The following is a 24,061-nucleotide window of genomic DNA, read 5'->3' as shown; positions in this document are numbered from 1 at the left end:
AGACTTTTTAAGATGTCCACAAAGGACGTGACAATCAGATCTGACTGTAGCACCTGTAATATACATATAAAACTCCATAAACATTGTCTTTTATTGCTATGTAATAAATATACAATGTGGTATTTAAGAGTGAGACACCCCTAAGTTTTGGCCAGCTAAATAAATACAAAATAAATATTGGAAAAAGTTTTTTGAAAAAATTGTATATATATATATATATATATATATATATATATATATATATATATATATATATATATATATATATATATATATAACTAACCCGAAATACCAAATTCGCATTTTTAGATTTTTCATTATTTGGAAAATAATAATTTGACATTTGAGAAATTATTAATATCAATCAGATTAAGCTTTCAGTTTATTGCATTGAAGAAGCTGCAAAGTTTAACAGGAGACATCCGCAACGTACTCCCATCACAGATGGAAAATCACCTGTTATAAATGTTCTTTTCAATGAAACTGCCAGTGTTATTAAAATCCATCAGAATAGTCAATCTCGGAGAATTATTCCGCATCTTGATTAAAATATTAGTAAGAATAAAATTAGAAGATGTTTCATTGAAAGAAGTCGATGAGAATAAAAGATAAGATTATTGTTATGGGACCCAAGGAAATTTTTTTAATCACAACCATTTTCCGGGTTTGTATCTTCTCAAAATTGTAGAAAACTCGGAAAACTCCGTTCCACTGGATAATAAATTTTAAAGACCAATATACCCAGAAAGTCACTGTCTGCTGTGGGACTTTGGCAGACCAAATAATATATCATTTTTTCTTCAATGAGCTGATACTGAAAATCTTCAGCATATGCATTTCGAACTAGATCTTCTGTGTGCTGGAAACACTTCGAACACTGAGCACGAGCGCGAGCATTGAAGATGCCAAGTGAGATTTTGGCGAAACGTCTGCAGGATTCCAGTCGGATGCAAGATTTGCAGGATTCCAGTCGGAGTTCAACGAGCGAACGGATGATATCCCGGAATATAGTGTCATCACATTTTTCCATCCGTGAATCAATACATGAGAATATATATATATATATATATATATATATATATATATATATATATATATATATATATATATATATATATATATATATATATATATATATATAAATAGTTTGTTTTTTAAATTGTTAAGTTGTTGTTCCGTCTACAATGTCATATCTGTAAGATTTTAACATAGCTTTTTTCTGTTTGTTGTATAAATTATTACAAATCCCATCTGTTACAGATTCAAAAAAATTATTGCTTGTAATGTAATTAGCATTTGTTCTGAACTAAGTGTTACGTAATAATTTAGGTCATGTTCTAATCGCGTGTTCGTACTTTTGTCCGACTTGTAATAATGGAATAATGGAAAGCTGTACAAGAAAAAAATAACGGTGTCTCTTTTTTAAAGAAACTTCCACAGACTGCTACTGTACTACTATTTACAGGTCTTCTGGATTCCCGCTGAGTCGTTTGTTGTGTCGCCAATCATCCTGTTGGCTTCTTGATCTTAATTGCAAAATGCTTGTCTGGAATATATTTTTCTTAAAACAAAAACAAAAGTTGGTATTACTGTTCAAGATGGCTACCGATTTAACAGCTGTCAAATGATTTATTCTGTTTGGTTTAGCAATTCATCATGAATAGGCTCACGCCTGAACAACGCTTGCAAATAGTGCCATTTTATTTCGAACATAATGATTCTGTGCGGAATACGTATCGCGCACTACGTCCATTTTATCGTCGACAAAATCTCCTTCAGAGCAGTTAATTCGATTAACCATGGAACGTTTTCGCACCACGTTTACTCTTATTGATAACTCGCATCCCCAGAGACGCCGTACGGTGCGTACAGAAGAAGCTATTGCTGCTGTAGAGCGTAGCATTGAGGAAGACACGAATGAGTCCATCCGCCATCGAGCACAGGAATTGGATCTGTGTTCATCCATTTTATGGAAGATTTTACGGATGGATATTGGTTTCCGTGCTTACAAAATACAACTCGTGCAAGAATTGAAGCCAAACGATCATCAAATAAGATTCGTCGAATGGGCCCAAAACAAGATTGCCGTTGTTCTCGCGCACTTCTGGTTGAATGGCTACGTCAACAAACAAAACTGCCGCATTTGGAGCGAAGCTAATCCTCCAGTGTATGTCGAAACACCGTTACATCCAGAAAAACTGACTGTTTGGTGCACTTTATGGGCTGGTGGACTCATTGGTCCGTACTTCTTCAAAAACGATGATGGCCAGAACGTTACACTCAATGGTGATCGGTATAGAGCTATGATTACTAACTCTTTCATTAATGAATTGAATAACCATAATGTCCAGGAGATGTGGTTTCAACAAGACGGCGCAACATGTCACACAACTCGTGCCACAATCGATTTATTCAAAGACACGTTTGGTGACCGCCTAATTTCATGTTTTGGACCTGTGAATTGGCCTCCAAGATCTTGTGATTTAACACCGCTAGACTACTTTCTGTGGGGCTATGTAAAGTCATTGGTCTATGCGGATAAGCCACAAACGCTTGACCATTTGGAAGACAACATTCGCCGGGTTATTGCCGGCATACGGCCACAAATGTTGGAAAAAGTCATCGAAAATTGGACGTCCAGATTGGACTACATACGCGGCAGCCGTGTCGGTCATATGCCAGAAATCATATTTAAAATGTAATGCCACAAGATTATCTGTCGGATAAATAAAATTCATGTCAATCGAATAATCCATTGCTGTTTTATTGCAACTTAAAATTTTATGCATCGAAAAAAAAAACACCCTATAGTAATGATGTCTCTGCTGGTGGCATCTGGAGGGCAATATTTATGATATTTCGCTATTTTAGAACGACCCTTTTCAAGACGAGCTTTTTAGCAGATTTCGAAATATAATGTTATTTTAAAATTTCGATACATCTCGCAACACATTTTACGATCAACATACTGCGCGTTAATTAGTCCGTGAAAAATCGTAATCTTAGAACGCGTTCGACAAAAATGCAGCAATTCGAATTTTTGCAATATTTAATATCGCGCTTATTATAAATTTTTCCTGGCCTTTTTAGAAATAAATTCCTATAAAATACCTCTATTATTATTTCGACAGTCGAGGTGAAAGTCATTACATGAGTGTTTGATAAAAAGTCACAGGTTTGAGTATATTTTGATACGAATGCGAATTATGTCATGCATTAAAAGAATAATCACGGCTCTCCACAAACGACGACTGTTTAGCGTTGCGGCAAATTGTCGTGTTGATAGTACCGATTTTTTATGTCATGTTACATTTGAAATGGCGGTGGCGTGTCCAATTGCGAGTCGTGCGTTTCCCCCTTCATATTGTTATGTCACAAACGAAAGCTTCCTTGCTAATTAGACCCGAACCTTTGCATTTTTTTTTTGCTAGGCTAAAGTTTAATGACTGAAGTGACACTTACGCACATAAGGCATATACCGATTATGATTAAACCCAAAAGTGCAGCCAGCCATCGTCCCATCCTGTGGCCCAGCGGTCCGAAGACATTAGTCCCGATCAAATACGAGATACTAGCGGGAAGAAAGGCTACGCCCTGTTGCCACTTGTCTGCGTCCATCGTGTCCATCATCCAGATCGGGAGTGAGGGTTCCAGCATGGCTATGCCCATATTTGCAAATATTATCGCTCCTAGAATAATACATGTTTAAATTACATACATTATATAATCGCACAACAGACACAAATTTTGTACGTGAAATTAATAAGTGCTCGCCATCAATACTATGATTCGGTGAATGAGACGATTATTTCAAGTTACCACGCATTGAAACAATAATCCCTAACATTCAACGATAAACGCAAAACAACAAACCAAAACTGTCCGGTCTTGATGAGCGCTAAAAGTAGGAACAGCAATCTCAGGTTTCAAGGTGTTTATTCGTTTAAGGTACGGTCTGTTCATAGATATAAAAAAGTGACCAATTGCTTTTGAATGGGATAATCCAAGGGTGGTCATTAGCATACAATGCAACAGGATTATTACCTAAAGTTTCGGAATTTAAATTCAGGTCAAATTGTGATCGGTAATAGAAAATAATTTTATACCTACCTGTGTTTAATATTCTTTGGTTTGGTATACTACTTAGTCTAAGTTTATTAGTAATCATTCTTATTTCGTGTGTAGTACAGCGTGTGTTGAATCGTGTGCTGCAAATTATGCAAAATATGTGCGAGTCTAGTGTATCTCAGGAGATGTTTCCGCCCAAATGTAGAAAACACTATTCTGTTGAGACTAAGGAAGTTATAAACAATGTTTATTTGACTCTCATTGAATTTGGTGCCAGCGAGCAAGCATCTTTAGAAGAAACGGAGACATTGACGAAAATTCCAACATTAACTGTGTGGAAAATTGTGAGTAATCCCATTTCAGCGAGGAAAAAAAGGAGCGATGTTGACATTTTCTTGAGTGTAGATGACAGTGATCAGGATATAATACGGCGTAAAATTTACCAGGCTTGAAAAAGATGAAATCGGTGTTAAATGTGGCAGAACTGCCTTATGGAAGTGTATTCAACACATGGGTTTTAGATTTAAAAAAATTAACAAAAGGCAAGTTTTAATGGAATCTTTTAGAATTCGGAAATGGAGACTGGAATATCTAGAAAATATTAAGATTTACAGAGAACAACAAAGGCCAATTATTTACTTGGATGAAACCTGGTTCGACACTTACGATACCCCTGAAAATGGTTGGGTTGAGTCAACTGATAAGTGTAAAGCAAACGCGCCATCAAAAAGAGGTTAAAGAATAACTATTTTGCATGCTGGCTCTAAAGATGGTTGGATTCCAAATGGACTTTCCCTTTCTGCGAAAAATATTAAAGGTTCTTCTGTTAAACATATAGAAAAAGCAGAACAATCCATATTGCAAAATTATAGAACAAATAATAATTAGAACAGGCGATGATAGCGATAGTGATACTGATATATTATGTGAATAATTTTAAGTAATTTTAGTAGGTAATAAAAATAATTTGTAATTTTATTTTAGATTAAATAAATATTGTTTAGTATTTTTCCTAACAAAACCCCATATAATTAAATTCTAAGCAAAGTACGGACCTGTTCGGCCATATTTCATTCTTACAGCTTGTCTGGGTCTTTCCTTAATTCGTATCAGTTAGTCACTTTCTTATATCTATTATATCTATGAACAGACTTTACGTGTTTTGTCTGCCAAGAATTTATGTTTTATGAACCAAAGATTTTTAAAACTGTTTATTATGTACCAATTTTTTGTCTTTTGCGACAATTACAATTACAATGACTTTTAGGGATAGGACCTTCTTAATTGCCCATCCTGTGCAAACGTAAATAGTATATTCCACGTCGAAAATAAGCCATAATTTCTTGTATAAATATATCTCGGAGCAGAAGATGCAAAATTTTAAACAGAATAGGAATTTTTTCATTTAAATTTTTCGTATCACTTTCAGATATTTCTATAAAATAACCCCGCATGAAATACATAGGGGAATAAACTTCACCCATATAGCTATTAGATAATATATAAATGATAATAAATGGATGCGTAGAGCAGGTAATGATTTTCAGCGCAGTTCATCCACTAAGGTGTACTTTGCGCCATTTTCTTTTCAAAGAGCGATTTCCGCAGAAATAATTAAAAAAAATTCACGCTTATTTCATAGGATCCTGTATGTAACTTAATGGATCTTAGTATGTGATAGTACCACTTTTTTTTTAATTATGACATATATCCGGAAACAGGTGTAGTTTCCGAGATATTGGATGTCAAAGTTCAGACAAAAGGGATTTATGAGTAAATCCGAGCTAAAAAAACTAATCGAAATGACTAAAAGCACAGCTGACTTTCTGTGAAAAAATTGATAACCATTATGTTGGCCTTGAGAACTTTTTCCTTTTATACGAGTTATAAAATGTGGTGTTCCATTCAAATTAATCGAGTCTTAGAATAGAATACATGTTTCGCCACCTTGCATGCGATAAAAACGATTTTTCACTATGTTACACTCTGCTGTAAATTTCGCTGAGATGTAGTTGTCAAGTTAAGAAAAGCATAATTTTATAAATTTGTGTTTTTACTTTTCTTTCAATTTTATAACTCCCAAGATCTTACACGAATTTTATCTCTAAAAAATTTTGTTTGCTTATTATAAGAATGAAAAAAAAATTGTTCGGGCGCTACTCTAACTGACAATTGTGACCAATAATTTTACTACGAGATTAGTGTGTCTCTCTATTTCGTTTTATTATTATTTACTTATTTTTTATTTTTCTACCAATGAAGACCATTTATTACTATTATTATTACTACTACTACTACTATTAGAAAAACAATACATTAGAATAATTTTACTACGAGATTAGTGTGTCTCTCTATTTCATTTTGTTATTATTTACTTATTTTTTATTTTTCTACGAATAAAGACCATTTATTACTATTATTATTGCTACTACTATTACTATTAGAAAAACAATACATTAGAGAAATAATTTCTCCAAAACAAATAACTTAATTTTTATTATACTTGACCAATTACAAATTCTATGAAAAGTACCTATTATTAACATAAGTGCTTAATAATTCCTATGTCTGTATTTCAAAGTATGTTAAGAAAACAATAATAATAAATAATATTGATAACTGTCTGTTTTTTTCATATGTTTATAAAAATATTATCGTGAAAACAGTTAAAAAATAAAGTTAGATATCATAGAAAATTATTTGAGCTAATAAAAAGAATAGGTACCTTTGGTAAAATTATATATAAAATTATTTTATTTGTTTGTGAGAAATTGAAAAAAAAAACAAAATATCTTTTTGTCTCATATTTTTTTGAACCAGTGCCGTGGTTAAATTAAAATTATCTGGGAACAACTTTTAATGTTAAGGCGTAACAGTATCTAGATCTTGTTTATTTTCATAAAAAACAAGAAAGTGTCTAGACGATAAACGTGTCAACATCAGGCTGGTTAAAAAAAATCGAAACTTACGAAATTCGCATTTTAAAAAATAAAATCGAAAAACGAACACATTCTACTTAAATCTAGAATAGATGAATATTAATATTTTTTTGGTATGTTTTATTTTCAACGCTCTAATAGTAACTATTAAAAATTCGAAAAAATACTTTTTTGACTTCACTTTATATCGTAAATTGTTTCTTCTCTAACGCCACCCATAAAACGCTTTGTTTCCAAACTTAAACAGCCAAAACAAAAATTAAACATGTTAATATCTTTTGTTGAGCACCAAGGCACATTTGTTTTTATACTAAAAAGTGTTCACTCATGTTCGAAAGGCGTGTATGAAATATTATGGAGATTGAAATAAAAGGTACATCAAACATTTTTTTTCTCCGAATTTTAGCGTCCAGTATTTCGAAATCGAAATACTTTTTGAATATAACTAATAAATTATTTAGAACCCGGACTATGTTGTACGTTAGACACTACATTTTAGCACGCGCGGTATATTGAAAGAACAGTTTAAGGGAAAAAAATGGACGATTAACATAGATTCTTACCTGCCGCGACGATGATGTAAGGATCGCAGATAAGTGCTTTCAAAGATGGTGGATCCGACTCTTGAATGGTTACGGACGGTTGAAGCATGAGTAGTTGTAACACTGCAAAATAACTTAGATTCAAATAATGACAAAATTCCTAAAATATTTCTAGTTTATGAAAAGAACTCGTCGAATTTTAAATAGGTCAGATCATCTGCTGCCAATTAAAGCCCACCGACAACAGAACGCGCTATCTTTAATCCATAAGTTATTAATGTAGTGGCAATGTATAATACTAATCAATCATCATCAAGATCAAATGTATAAATAATGCTTAGTTTTTTAATACTGTCATTTTTACGGTTACCCATAAAACGCCAATATGTAAAGGATTTTAAATATTTGTTTTTAATAAGGAAACTATCTATAGAATTCGAATTTATATAACGAGTGACAGCACTCGTTATATAAATTAGAACTAAAAGTTCAGATTTTCACGAAATTATATACATTCACATAACAATTGTTTTGACAACACCGTGTCTTCGTCAAATGTCACGGTGTTGTCGAAACAATTGTCATGTGAATATATATAATTTCGTGAAAATCCGAACTTTTAGTTCTTATTTATTTTGTTAAATGGATTTTCATCCAACCGCCTCAGTTCACTTGTTATATAGTTAATTTCAGAAAGTCTTCCTTTTGGTGTTGTGTTTGATAAGAAGTTAAAAGTTAATCAGTATTTTTTATTTTAAAAAGATACTGGACAAAACGTGCCACGTAACGAAAGTAGTGACTGCAAAGTAAGGTTTTCATTTGCTACTGTAATTTTGATGTAAATAGTGTTTCGACAGATTACAAGTCTGTCCTTGTATATATAATTTTTTTTATTATTTTATTTTTGATAATTTTCACAGAGAAGAGGAAGCAGGACTGCTGAGGAGACGGAGGCGTGCGCTTGAGGTGAGACCTCAAATTTCTTCAGCGGCCCGTTTGGCTCTTATCTCTAAATTCTTAAAGCCTACAGTCCACTTTAAAGCTCTTCCAGGATCGCCGCCCATCTTTTTTTTCGTAGGGGTGGTAAGCAACCTCTAGTTTTACTCCGCGAAAAAAAATTAGTGATTATATAGGATATTTAAAAACAAATTCGAAAAACCTAAGGGGGTGATTTCTTGTTTAAAATTAAGGGTAGTTGGTTATATTACGGTTGGGTGAAAAGCCAACCATTAGAGAAAAAATAATGTTTTTATTTTTTATCATAAAAGTGAGAATATATAGAACAATGCAATTTTTCAGAAGAATAAAAACGCTTTTTCGAATATATGTTTTTTTAACCAAAAAAATTAATTTAGATAGACGGGAACTTTTTTGTTTCCTGTAATTATTTCATAAAACTTACATGAACAATAAAATAAAATATGAAGCAATTACTTTAGGAAAATAATTTAGCTGGGTGCTGTCAACTAGATATATTTTGTACCATCATTGATTTTAACAATTTAACAATATTTTAAAAATTTCGTTTGCACGTCCGACCATAAAATTCATTCATCTGCCATTTCTGAATTAGTGTAATTCACAACTGGCTTAAAATTATATAACTAGATAATACATTTTTTATTATTTTAGTTGTTTTCTATAGTAAAACTGACTGGGCAATATCAAATAGACACGTATTTTATTGTCGCATTGCTTTCGACTTTATTTTTTATTTGGAAACCAATGATCCAACGTTTATAACAAATATAACAAACCACCCTTTATTTTAAACAAGGAATCATCAGCATTTGTTTACTTATATGTTTATAAACTTCCTTAAATACCGGTAGCAATAAATTGCATGAAAATCAATACAAAATGAAAACCAATCTGCAGTGCTCGATAACGGGCAATATTTAAAAAGTAATGCCAATGATTTTGTACTATACTAGCATCTTTTAATATAACTTAAGTCCATTTTAGAACACTTTTGTAAAATCATTTATTTCCTTTTAAAAATATGATAATAATTATAAATTTATTAGGATTAATAGGTTTCGCAAAACGTGCTTTAAGTACATTAGGTAAAATGGTAAAGTATACTGATTCGTGGTTACATCTCCATACTTTTATTTACAGGGTGACTCGTTTATTGTGGGATAACTTAGACAAAAGTTTTTTGGATTTACTTTAATAACATATTGTTATAGCTACTGCGTGTTTGTATTTTCAACCTCATTTTTCAATTTAATTGAATATATATATATATATATATATATATATATATATATATATATATATATATATATATATATATATATATATATATATATATATATATATATATATATATATATATATATATATATATAGATACATATTCTGACATATTTTGAATTTTATGTCAAAAGTGACGTTTTGCAGGTGTAAATAAAAAAATATCAATAAATATAAAATTTATTTTTGCTACTTAAATTAACCCTTCGCTATATATATCGGGATTCGTTTCCTTATAGGAAAAATAGAGTAAAGTAGATCCATATTATGCAACAAATGCAGCGGAACGAGTGTTTAATAAACGAGTGATTTAAAAAGTTTACCGAACGTATTGCATACTATACTTTTTCTACGACCGTTTGGATACATTTTTGCAAAACAACACGAATACATTCACTGACACGGCCGTCAGAATTGACAAACGTCAAATTGAAGGCGTGGGGAATATCTCCGAAATCATCCGATTGCGCCTAAACCCGTGCGGTAAAATCCCGGAAATGTCCGAAGTGGCTCGGATCCGTGGGAAATAAAACTGACGTGGTAAAGTGACGCTTCCCGCTCGCTATCGATCGGTAGATAATCAGGTATTTTACAGACGGGAGTAGAAAAACATTTCAAAATTATTTAAAATTTCCTGGCACTATTAGCAATATTATAATTGCATTTTTAATATTATCACTGGCTTAAAATACTATTTAAAAGGTTGCTGATCATAATTTTATTTTTGTTTAAAACTCGAATTTAATAAATCATTTTCGCATTACATTTTCCACGTGCAGGTTTATTTTGTTTGCCATCATTTGTGATATTTTCGCACGGTTTGGTTTGAAACTGTTTCGGTATTTTGTTTGTAAAAATGTGTATATGTCAAAAGTAAGAAGGATTAATTAATGGAACCTTAATATGCAGGGTATTCCATTTGTTTTTTTCGCGAAAATTAATATTTTTCATTTTGATGCACGTTTTGAACTAAGTTCATGACAGGTATAGGATAAATGGCTGTACCACTTTATAAAATTGTTGGCATAATAAAATTACAGCTGTCGGAAACGGCGTCAATAATAAAGAGTAGTAAACACAGGGCATTCCTGACGAAAAAGTACGTATAAATCCGAAACCACTCGGTATAGGCCATAACAACTCTACATTGGGTGATAAGTTTGATTTACCACATAGTTATTATATGTATATTTGAAAATAATTTTAAATTATTTCCTTTAGTCTCATCTACAACATTTTTCTCTAAGATAAATAATAAACGATATATATTGGACACCCTGTAAATAAAAGCACAGAGTATAAGAGTTGCTCTTCGTCAGAACTACTCTTTTTTTTCTTAGAATCTAATTAATAAACACTTAAACAAAGTACTGAAACTGTCAACCGGAACGCAATCTACAACTGACAAAGGACGTATAAATTCTCAACAAAGACGTAGTTAATGGTGCAATTTACCCGGCGCACTTAGGGCGCTAATCGTAGTCTAATTTCTACTGGCGAGACGCGTCGAAAACAAATTTTCTATCTGAAAAGTATATTCCGAAGCAATTTCTACTAAAAATCGGCGCGTTTTAACATCTAAAGGGCACCGCGTTATTGTCGCCCAACACGTTCACAAAGTGTCCTATTTTACAGGCGACTTCTTTTTTCATTATCCCCCGGGTTCAATATTTATGCCGTCATCCCGTGAATAGTCGACTTATCTACATGTCTGTCTATCCCTCGGAATCCCTTTTACAACATCCCGAATGCGCTCTGGATGCCGTCTTATTGGAAAATGCACCTTAAATAAAATTCAAAATAGCGTCAGCCTCGCGGTGGTTGCTACTGGATTTATTTTCGGCTTTATATTGAGCAATAAATATGTTGCGTCTTTGGCGTTGCGTGTTAAGGTTAAAATCATACATGCCTAGCAGATCGGTTTCTTTTAAAGTCTATTTCAGAGGACGTAAAACCTCATTAGCTCTGCAAACGGACAACAGTGTAACCATCGAATACTTAAGCCATTAAATTAGGCATATAATACTGAATGACTAAATTAAAAGTTATTTCATTTTCTTTTATTGTAATAATAATAATAATAGTCAATGTAGGAAACCAAATATCATCTTCATCTTACCGAACTAAAACCTAGTTTATGTAGACAGCGCCTAGACTAATAAATACACCAATTAAGATAAATTACGTTCCAAAAAAATGTAAACATATCATCGCCTACTGTTTGTAATACAATGAAAATAACTTCAACTGAGGTGGCTTTTACTTGATGAAAATCCATTTAACAAAATAAATAAGAACTGAAGGTTCACACCGTGTCTTTATCAGATGTAATGCTGCTATATATACCGAAAAATGACAATAAAACCTAATTAATGTTGTTGTGAGAATTTAAGTTTAATAATGAAGAGGTTTATAAATCTAATTGATCGTTAAGCAATACATTTGAATGTCTCACTTTGTTAATCCCCATGGCTTCCAATAAATTGATTTTTGTGGCTGTATGTAAAATATCAAAATTGTCGTCAAAAATGTGTTCCTGTGTTTAAGTGTGTAGCATAATTAGAATCTATACTATTGTTTTTAAAAGCTCTTTTACGATCGTTAATGCGTTTCTTGGAGGATCTATCTGTCCAATATAAATTGTAGGACAAGATCCGCATTTCAATCTGTAGACACCTGATTTTTGAGATTTTGGACATTTCGTTTTATTGTCTTTTAAAACTTGTTCTATTGTGTTGTTAGTTCTGAAAGCTATTTTTAAACCACATTTTGCAAATGTTTTGAAACTTTTTCACTGGGTTCTCCTATGTAATGTAATTGCTTTAAATTGTTTGTGTTCTGTATTAGGTTTCGGATAAATAGAGTTTACAGTTGTCTGGATTTATTTTTTTAAATAAATAATTTTTCATTTTTATAATTTTATAGATAATAACGGATTGTAGCCGTTGTTCAGTTCAATTTGTTTAATGTTGTAATTTTCTGTTGAGAGTGGCGTATTAAGAAATCTGTGTATAAAAGAGTGAAATGCAGCCATTTTGTGTGTATAAGGGTGGTTTGGGCTGTTATGTATGACCGTGTGTGAAGGTTTATGGTAAATGGAAAAATCTAATTGGTTTTGCGTTTTCGTAATAGTTAATCCTAAAAAATTAATAGAGTTATACTGTTTAATCTCGATAGTGAATTTTATACGATTATGTAACGAATTAATGTAATTTAAAATAGAATTCAATTTTCTGTCCGTTCCAACAAAGCAAGCAAAGACATCATCCAAGTATCTATACCACCATAGATGACTTGTACTTAAAGTATGTTCTGTTTTCCAAATTATCCATAAAAATCTCTGTTAACAAAGGACTAAGTGAGTTTCTCATAATCAAACCTTCCTTAGAGATGAAAATCTGTCCATTAAATTGAAAATAATTTTGGTTTAAAGATACTATTAAGCAATAAATGGGTTAACCTGTTTCCGAGTGAGGGTTAAATCTACTAAATCTATCACATCCATAGGTGGAATACTGGGAAATAAGTTTTGTACATCAAAAGACAATAGTGTTGGGATAGAAGGGAATTTGATATCTTTAATTTTGTTGATTAATTCAAAAGAATTTTTTATTGCAAATTTTGGTTTAAAATCTGTGTGGAATTTAAAAATGTTTACTAACTTTGTTGAGAGTTTAACATTTCATTTAAATCGCGTGGCCATATCTTCACTACCAACCGAGATATAGATATAAGTTGCCTTTAATATTTTTTAAGACAAATGCATTGGCGTAAACAAATTCTTTTCTACAGTACTCCGTTTTCTGATAAATGAATACAACTTTCTTATTTTTATATGGCAATTTCAGGAATATAGAGCTGCACCAACCAAACCACCGAATATTCCGGACTCGAAAAAATTATTTAAATCCAAGCTAATTCTCACGGGCAACAGCTGACGCTACAAATGCTGGGAAAACTAAAGTTTTGACTACTTAAAAAAGAAACATAAATTTAAGTCATATCATATCAGAAAAGTCCATCAATCACATGACTGGTATGCCGATAGAGGAATACAATTTTGTAACTGGTTTATCGTAAAATGCAACCAGAACTTTGTTTGGAGTGGTGAAGCGGTAATTTACTGCTCCAGAATATTTAACACATACCACTGGAGCACAAAAAATCCTCATGCTGTGGCGTGCCAAAATCAGCAAGGTCGCTTTGGATGTGCGGGTAGGAATTTTCCGAGGTAGATTTGTGGAACCTTATTGAAAATCTGACTGGGGATGATTATATAAATATTTTGCGAAGATATGTTGTTCCATTTTTGGAAGACTTGCCTTGCCATTAGTTCTCGCAACGCACGGATTGTAAGTGAACTTTTTAATCAAGGGTTTAGACCATGTTGGATTGGAACTAGTGGCCCCATTCTGTGAGGTCGTGTGATTAAAAGTTCTTATAATTAAAGACAGAATTTTCAAACCAAAGCAGAGTTAGAGGAAGTCACTCGAGAAGGGTTTGCTTCCATCCATCCTAGAGAGTTAGTGAATAGTCATTGAGTATGAAAAAGGTGCGTCCGGTGTATTGAAGACGGGGAGCCTAATTTGAACAGTTACGTTAAAATATTGATGTTCATTTTGTTTTGTTTATTAGGTTAAAATAATTATAAATTTGTTTTCTAAAATTATTTGTTTGTTCTCGTATTGTTAACTAATTTTTAATTTAACAAATGAAAATTGAACTGAATTCTTGGTAAAATAGAATCATGTTTTTTTATCGGTCACATGCTTTACACATTTAAGTTTAAGATTTCGGAAGAAAATTTCAGTGCTCGTCACTAGTTTAAACAAAATGAATTTATTTATGACAGCGCGCCGGGCGCCGAGCGCTGTGGAAGCGCCGCGCTGCCGAGCGTCTCGAATTCAATGCAGAATGTTTTATCAGTGATAATTTAAAATGATAATACAAAATATTATTATAAAACAAATTTTATTATTATTTATGTTATTTTATTATAATTATTATTAATACCATTTTATTTTTTAATAATATTAACAATCATAACATACTGAATAGAACAAACAAGCTTAAATAATTAAATTGTAAATTTGTCGTCAATTATTTATTTATTTATTTTTTCACTTTTTTTTAGATAAATACTTTTTCATCCTCTGAAACGAGCCTGCATTCTAGTGAAAATTTTTCCAATGGTTTGTTATAATGAAATTGGCGAGTATTTTTTATTGTAGTTAAGCGTTCGAATCGTGGTTGGTATTTTTTTTTAAAGAACTTTGGGCCCACTGAAAAAAGGAAAGTGGAGTTTTTGTGTGGTTGTTTTTATCACGTTGGTGACTAGCACGATAAGCTTGTCTTTTTACACTCCCTGCTAAGGCATCACACGCTCCTTTGCCATGAGATGCAGCGAAAAAAGTCCAATCAGCGTCAACACCAAAATCATTTTTATGATTAACTAAATTGCAAAATTATATTTAAATAATAATTGGAACTAATTTTTTAATCACATAATTTTATAATTCACTCGGCCCATTTTAAATTACAGAAAATATTATTATTACAATTAAAAATTATAATAATAAAATATTAACTAAAAAAACACAACCCAACAATACTTCAGCTTATAATTTAAATAATTATTTCATGCTTTGAGTATAAACTTATGTCGCGAATAGACAGGAATGATTTCTAAAATGATTTTGTTATTTACTAGGAAAATCGTAACGGATCGGGTTTTCTTTCGTTAACAGACGTAGTGTTGACTAGTAAATATAAAAATAATAATTTAGTAAATTGCTTAGAAAAAATAAACATAACAGTTTTAAAAATTTAAAGTTGATTATTTTTTCAAAATTTACGCTGTTTGGTAAAAGTAATTAAAAAAAATTGATAGTATTCTTTAAAACATTGTTTAAAAAATAAAAATGTATTAATAATAATAATAATTAAATAACATGAATAATAATAAAATTTCTTTTATAATAACATTTTTTATTATTATTTTAAATTATCACTGGATAAAACCTTCAACGCAGTTCGAGACGCTCGGCAGCGCGGCGGTTCCACAGCGCTCGGCGCCCGGCACGCTGTCATGAATAAATTCATTCATTTCACTAATGGCGACCAGTGAAATTTTCTTCCGGAATCTTAAACTTATATGTGTAAAGCATGTGACCGATAAAAAACATGATTTTTTTTACCAAGGAATCAGTTAAATTCTCATTTGTTAACTTAAAAGTTAGTTAAAAATACAAAAATAAGCAAATAATTTTCAGTCGTTAATAGTAAAATGGGGAAGGCAGAGAAGAAGGCAATGGTATAACCACGTCAAGACGATGGGCGAAGATAGATTACCCCGCATAGCTTTCGAGGGAATACCAGTAGGAAGTCGTCCGCCGGGTAGACCGCCGAAGAGGTGGAGAGACAGCTGGCAGTCCACATCTCAAGAATTAATACGACAAGCCGGGAATTGACAGTTCGTTTGATCTCAACCAAGTAGAAGAAGAAGAAGAATGTATTCATAATGTATAGATATTTGACCATGGATGCGGAAAATTTCATAAATTTATCTGTAACGGTTGATTTTTATTCCATTTTTTAATTAAATTAAATAAGAAAAAAAGTTGTTAAAATCAACATTTTAAAAAATCGTTTGGGGGATGAATTTTCCGTCATAAGTACTTATAAAAAATATATATAGATTAAATTTTTATGATCAAGTGTAAGAACGCAAAATCAGTCTCTGAAATCCCAATATAATTTTCAACGCCGAGCTAGGAATGGCCATTACCAGAGAATACAGAGTCTGAGCCATTGTTGTTTACATTTTTGGTGGTTAGGATTCTCTCCGTACCTTTTTCGTGTTTTTGTGAAAAACCTGTTGTGTTTGTGGTCAAAACTGCAAAGAAAAGAATGTGCCTGTATACGGGTAAGTATTGCCTTATATACAAGTTAATTTAAAATATTCAAAAGTGGTTTCTATAGGGCTCCCACTCACACTCACCTGTATAATTTGTGCTTTCAATACTTGCTCCTTCACGAAATTACAACAAGTGTGGCAAGTATGAGGACCTAATAGCATCTTAGACAAACACCAATGATTTAACTGCAAGGTACCCTTAAATAGCTACATAGGAAAGATGTTTGAGTAATATGTTTTAGTGCACAAGAATTATAGCATATATAAGTAAACAATTAAGCTGCAAGTTTTACTAGAACAATCACAAGAAATACCCCTTGATAATTACAAATCCTTGTAAACCTCATTCTGGGAAAGTTTTCATTTGTCATCACGCTTAGTAAAAATAAACTGCTTTTCGGTTGGTCAAAAATTACAGAAATGATTACCACAGAAAGTGGGGAATTCCCAGAATCAATTAAGCTGCAACTGCAACAGGAAGAATTTAAATGATAAATCTGCAGGATATTTTTGGTGAAGGCATTACTGGAAATTTTTGAGAATTACCAGGAATTCTAGAGAACTATTCAAAATTTTGGAGTACTTTATTTGTAGGTCACCTACCTCCTTAGAGAGGTAAGTTAATACTGCAGTCTATACACACACAATTTGACACTGATTTTGTAAACCTACTTGTTGGATTCAGGAGTAGGCAAAATATTGTATGCACAACTTGGGAAGAAGAGATCTTGATTAGTCTCCGACTATTTTCCCAACCCTTGCTTGGCTTGAGAGAAAGCTATGTCCTTGACTCGTATCACGTACCTCCCTTGTGTAAATAACTATTTAGTACAAGTCTTTAGACAAGTTATGAGACTGATCCATGTTCTTGGTCCAATTTTTTGTGTGGACTTGCATATATGTCTGTTTCTTAGTTTTGATATATTAATCATATATCCATGTAGCGTCATTCAATTTACATTTTATTTTTTAGTTTACCAAAAGATGAAATTGTAAGGAAAGAATGCATAACATTCCTTGTCAAAAATGGAGCTGCCAGGGAGGCTGATAGCTTTAGAAGAGCATCCATATCACTCCTTTAAGCTATAGGAGAGGCGGTAAACACTTGATAAAGTAGGCAGTGCAGTGTCTTTTAGGTAAATATTGTGATCAGTGTTAAATCAGGCTACTTGTTTTTGTGGTCATTCTGTTTGCCGATGGTACTTAAGAGTCAGCCCATATTTAGAGTGCCAAATGGTCAATTTTCAATAAAATTTCTCAAACGGTCTAAAATATTTATATTTTTCCTGCATAATTTGTGACTGAAAATTTTCCATCTTGTACATATGAGAAATTTTTGTTGATAGGGGGACGTTTTTGGCCTTTATTTCCAACAAGTCAAAATAATAATTTCTTTTTTAGAGCAGATCTTGGGTCTTCAGTGGTAGTGAAAACAACATTACAAATTATAGAGAACCCTGGCACAGAATAACCAGCTGTCATTAGTTTTTAAAAAGAACAGACACAGTGACATATTGTCAACAAGTAAAGTGCTTCTGATTTAAATTTTGTTTTTAATTTACAGATAATGAAATTTTTGCTTTGGTTATTCTACTAATAATTAACAATAGTTTAATGTATTATAAATGAAATTTATTTTTATTGCTTAGATCTTCTTTTTTGTAATTTTTAAATCAAATCAAATAATATAAAAGTTCCTTGAAAAGAGTAACACTGAAGCATCTTATGTCGGACGCCATTGTGCAAATAAAAAATAAATTTTATTATGCTATTAAAAAATGCAGCATACATTTTTATTTAATTTCTTATTGTGTTCATAAGCAACAATGTACTTTATTCTTTTCAATAAAGGCCTTATTAAGTAATTCATGTATTTATTCATTTATATTTTTTACATTGTGTTCATTCTCCAACTATATCTTCTGTGAACTTCAAAACAAGTTAATAAAACACTATATAAAGTGCTATTATAATTAAAGGTAAGTCATAGTTGTGGCATAAACCACAATCTTGTCTACAAAACAGGACTGGCGCGTGCAGCTGGAAAAAAATATTTCTTAATAAGACAGTTTTTCTTTTAGAATGTTTCATATAAGCTTACACTTTTAAAAAATTCAGAGTATTTCTGGAATAGTAATTTTTTGTTAGTTACATTTGAATCCAGATGCCAATAAAACATAGGTAAATTATTGGGTTAATTGATACTAGTGTCTAAAGCCCGGTAGACATATTGCAATTTATACATGTACTTTTAGAATTTAACAATTGCTGTTAAATATTTTTGACGGGGAATTTTTTGCAGTAGCAAATTTTTGCTAGCAAAATGTTTTATAAATTTTGAGACAATAAACGACCCACTTTAGCGTTTGGTAATGTTAATTCTGTTGTTTATTGACTTGTTTTATACTAGTTTTTAAATTTCTTGGTTACATTTTCCAATAGTTTGCGATGAAAGAATGAGCGCTCTGTCTATACGAGGTGCTTGTTGAACACTTGTTCCACTTAGATTTTTCCAGGGCGATATCTAATACCTCAAAGTTATATTTACACTTTTAGAGTCACATTTCGCGAATGCGACTTTATTTAAATGTTTAATAAAGGTTAAACGAATAAGTTTAATAAAACAAATTGTGCAAAGTGCTTAAAGAACCTAAACGCTAAAACACTTACAGAATTATACTAAGGACGCGGATCCGTCGCTAATTTTTTTAACAACACTTTCTACACGTTAATTCCTTTTTTGCCTGAAAATTTAATGGAATTTCGGCATATTTTGAGAAAATATTGTCGTAAAAATGCAGCATCCAAACACTGACGACCTGGCAGCGGCCACGTTGGTTGTTGGTATCCGCAAGGCCTTATGGGTCGAACGTCAGAATTTGCAATTAGAGCTGCCATTGGTTAAAAACGAAATTTCAAATGTCGCGCGTGCGCATATTCAACAGACCTTCTCAAAATGTTGTTACATAGTTGCTTCATGAGTTCCTATACGTCTGATAGCTATATGGTTGTAACATTACAACAAAGCCTGTTTATTAGTGTCGGAGTTACAACAGGGATTAGAAGTAATGTTATTGTACAAATTTTACCGACGCCCATGGCCGACACCGAAATTTCAGCGGAACTGGACGGAATTTTCCACGTGATTACTCTACACTTTTCTGAAATAGCTCTTAACGGTATTGTTCATTTCGCATTAGCACTTACGTCCATCTCCGAGAGCGAGTGCCGCCAACACGAGGAACGGAGCAGATTTTCCGACAAATTCGTACATGAATCCGCCGAATGGAGGTCCGATTAGTACCCCGAGCGCCAGTCCGCCCAGTGCTATCCCCATGGCGTTACCTCGCTCTTTGTCTTCCGGATAGCGTTCTGCCAGCATACCCATCCCTAAGGGTGATCGTAGACATTCAAGGTCATTCATATAAACATACAGAGTTTTTTTACAGAAACTTCCACACTAATTACAAATCTTTTTAATGAATCCAACTAGCTGACGTTTCGCCAATTATCCTGTTGGCTTCTTTAGAACTTAACCCGAAAACAGTTTCGGTTAAGCTCTGAGAAAGCCGAGGCGAAACAGCAGCAAATTCAATACATCAGGAATCCAGAAGATTTTTAAATAGTATAACATACAGAGTGTCTCGCAATGGAGCGGATGGAATATTGGACGTAGCAACTTGCTAAAAATTTAATCGAATATATTTTCCACTGTCGGCTATCGACGTAAATCGTTTTCAGTACCGCTGAAATCATAAACTTTGATTCTTCATTTGTTAATTTTTTCTCTGTGGTGTATTACCGTTCTGGAATGGCGTCACGCTGGTTTCAAATAACGTATTTCTTACAATACTTAGATTCTAGCAATGATCCCTAACCTAAACGTATACTGTGATGTAGATACGTGGGTTGCGTTCAGCAATAGTGAAAGCTAATCTACAATGTACAGATAGCGTTGTAACTTTGCGAAAATTGCTGGAAAATTCCGTTAACAAAATTTCAACTCTTCAGTTTTGGAGGTGCTCAAATGCACTACGAGAGTTGGTTCAAAAAGTATCTTAGAACTTCAAAAACTATTTTTATGTTATGTTAATTATGTTATATTAATGGTTAAGATAAATTCTTTCATTTTTGTTTTTTTCCTTGTTACTTTCGAAAATCGATGAAATCGAATTTTTTTAAGGTATCTGGGCTCGTATAAAAATTATATATCTCAGTAGCGGTAGGTCCTATGGGATCGCCGTTGGTACAGAAATGATCACCGTCGAAAAAAATTTTTTTTTAGTCTGTCCGTTCTCCATTCTCCGTTCTCCGTTCTTTTGGTTTTTGCTGAATAACTTTCGAACCATTTGAGTTACATAATTGAAATTTGCCTCCTTTTTAACGAAGCACATAAGCTTATAAGAAATGGCCCTGATCCGACGCCATCTTTTTTTCGCGATTTTCGACTGTTTTTTGGACTTTGCTATGAAACACGATAAGTGTCCGAAATTTGAAGCAATCGACTTCATATTTGGCACATGTATGCAGCTTTGCCCCTGACGGAACCTATTGAAAATGGGGGGGCTGGGGGATCGGGAAGTATTAAAAAAAAAAAAATCGCGTATGCAAGGGTCTACAAAAAAGACCATTTTTCAAAAACAGTTTACAAAACCGAAAAAATTTTTGAACCAGAGGACGCAGAGGAAACGACTCCATAAACTTTTATTCTTGACAATTTTTCAAAAACATACAGGGTGCCCCGCAAATTCAAAAAAAAAAAATGAAAAATGGTTCCCCTATTATTGAAAATCGGTAATAATTTCAAATTTGTTATAGATGTCAGTTTCTTTTACATAACGATATAGCCCATATAGACAGCCTAAACTTTTGTATTTACGGTATTGTTCAGGGTGTTCGCGATATTCCGTGCAATATTAAAAAATATAATGAGTATTCCAAATTTGCAGCTACCGACTTCAGACTTGGGAGAGAAGTAGAAGTCTGGGCCCGCATTTAGACTCTTTAAATTGGTAGCAATAACATAACGTAAAGTATTTTTTTTTTAATTTTTGATTCTTCTTTTGTGGTTATTTTGGCATCCAGAATCTTTTCTCCAAAACCATTCATCCGATCGGAAAAATTTTACATCCGTAGTACGTGGGAGACCCGACGCTATAACTTTTGTTTTACGCATTTTTTCGATTATATACAAGGTGTTTTAGTTATGGACAAAAATCTAAAAGACTCTGAAAATTGTTCTTTTGGAGAGTAAATTATTAACCCTAAATCAAAATTCGTACAAACAATAGCTAATCGTTTTCGTTTATCACATACGCTGTTCGAGATATTTGAAAAACTCCAAATCAAAATCACCATTTCTCGCCCTAAATATAAACGCGATGACGTCATTTACTATTATCACGTACTGTATGGTTTTAGAAAACAAATAATTTCTTGAAAAGTATTTACTCCATTTTAAATATTGGTATACCAGGAAACTAATAAGATCCAGGGCTATAGCCTCTATTTCGAACATTGTTGGGATTATTTACAGGGTACGTCGGTTGTGGGCAAAAAATTCTAATAGATCCTAGAAATTTCCGCTTTTGTGGGTAAATTATTGGCGATAAATGAAATACTTTTAAAGATGTGATAATTTGCATGAACAGTATGGTAAACTGTGTCAAGAGAGAGTTTAATATTTCGTGTATAATACAGGGGCGCAAAATTTTTGAAAAAATATAATTTTAAATTGCAATTACCAGCACAAATTTTAATATTCACCGAAGTTTGCCGTAACTTTGAAGTTTGACGAGGAAGGACGCTGTATACATGGTGTATTCACAATAAAATTACATCGATTTTGCGGAAGTTCCATAGTGGTCCGCAGGAGCACGATAGAAAAACAATACACTAGGACAAGAATTCGTGAGGCGCCTTCTTTTTAAAATAAAAAGCTGACTTGTCCCGCGCAGCAACGATTTTTCGAAAGCGATCCTGTTTGTTATGTAATAAAAACTAATCTTGTCTTGATAACCTCCGCTTTTTAATCCGCTGTTAAATATAAAATTGGATCCCTTAATAAATCTTTCCGTTGATCCAGAGTGAACCGCAATAAATCGATGACCTTCACTAGATTTTTTGAGACTGGTAGACATAGTGTTATCGTGCCAGCTATTTCTAAACGAACCTTGATTAAAAGCCCAAGTCACGTCAATAAATACGGTGGTATAAGCTAGTTTTTGATATATTTCCTGAAGAAATTGATTCTCTTGTAGATTTGATTTCTTCCACTTAGAACGGATACTTTTTACGTATTTTCCTAGCGAGCTGATGCAACAATTAAAGTATTCATTTGTCTCTTTTAGTTTTTTTAAGCAAAATCTGCGTTGTAGCATATTAGTTTTTCGCCTACATGCAATAGATCATAACTATTATATTGTTCTTTAAGTAATTTGCAATTGTTATTTTTATCTTTTTTTGTTTTTGGAATTCTGGAAGTGAAGGATTCATCGCTCGTTATTGGTCTTTTCTTAATATTTATGATTGTTGTATGGTCGTTCAATAGCATCCTCAATTTGTGGAAGGATTCCATTTTATTGATTTTTAGGATTAAAAAAAAAGTAAGAAATTCCAAATTATTAGCTGTAACAGTTGACAACAAATCAATGTTAATTTTGATGAAAATATTCCGAAAAACACTTAACTAAAACCGGCATTGCGTGTTATAGAGAAACGACAATTTTTTTTTCATTTGTTTGTCTCTGTCACTTGACATAGATTAAACAATAAACACAAAAAATTACGTCATTCCCGAAAGGTAATGTGACAACTATGCCACTTACTGTACCTTTCTCCGTATACTGCTAAAAATGTCATTCGCGGAACACGTGTCAAATCAGCAAGTTTTGTGACAGACGGCTTTTACAATATATACTCTTCAAGAGGGTCTAGAAGGAAACGGCATTTATGGCTTCAGAAACTGGTGCAATATACAAGATGTGGGTCCTACATTTCGTCAGGTAGCACACCCTCATATTCAATGAACAGATAATCTCTAACGTGTGAGACGTGTATGTCACAAGAAGAAGTAAAAATAAAAAATAAATATTTCTTTGAAAGATCCTTTCGCACGCGGTAGAATTTGGAGAAACACGTCTTCTATAGTTCTCCTGCGTCGGATGTTGACTCTGTCTTGCTGCTGCTGTCCTCTTCAAAGCGCTATCTGAAACTGATTTCATGATTGTTCCGCACGCAACTTAAATATCTGCGGGGACCGACTCCCAAATGGAAGATAGGCAAAAACCTGTGTTGAGGTTTATATTATTGGGATATTTGATTATTTCGATGGATAA

At 32.7% G+C, this 24,061-nt stretch overlaps 1 protein-coding gene and 1 long non-coding RNA gene across 4 annotated transcripts in view; one reads left to right on the top strand and one right to left on the bottom strand.

The window, feature by feature from the left end:
- LOC132701180 (synaptic vesicular amine transporter) overlaps window positions 1-24,061 on the bottom strand; it is a 241,218-nt gene that overhangs the window by 30,089 nt on the left and 187,068 nt on the right. For all 3 annotated transcript variants that reach the window (XM_060668907.1, XM_060668906.1, XM_060668908.1), the window contains exons 7-9: window positions 19,932-20,114; window positions 7,571-7,672; window positions 3,463-3,689 (exon numbers count right to left, since the gene is read on the bottom strand). In XM_060668907.1, the coding sequence (XP_060524890.1) occupies window positions 3,463-3,689; window positions 7,571-7,672; window positions 19,932-20,114 (512 nt within the window). The remainder of the gene's footprint in view (window positions 1-3,462; window positions 3,690-7,570; window positions 7,673-19,931; window positions 20,115-24,061) is intronic.
- LOC132701034 (uncharacterized) lies at window positions 16,587-18,589 on the top strand. Its single transcript, XR_009618709.1, has 5 exons — window positions 16,587-16,733; window positions 16,790-16,917; window positions 16,967-17,339; window positions 17,698-17,860; window positions 18,126-18,589. It is a non-coding gene; the product is annotated as an uncharacterized LOC132701034 (long non-coding RNA).

This window comes from Cylas formicarius, unplaced genomic scaffold (assembly GCF_029955315.1).
Source record: "Cylas formicarius isolate icCylForm1 unplaced genomic scaffold, icCylForm1.1 PGA_scaffold_4__25_contigs__length_36172078, whole genome shotgun sequence".
Taxonomy (NCBI): Eukaryota; Metazoa; Arthropoda; class Insecta; order Coleoptera; family Brentidae; genus Cylas; species Cylas formicarius.
This window is presented reverse-complemented; position numbering and strand designations above follow the sequence as displayed.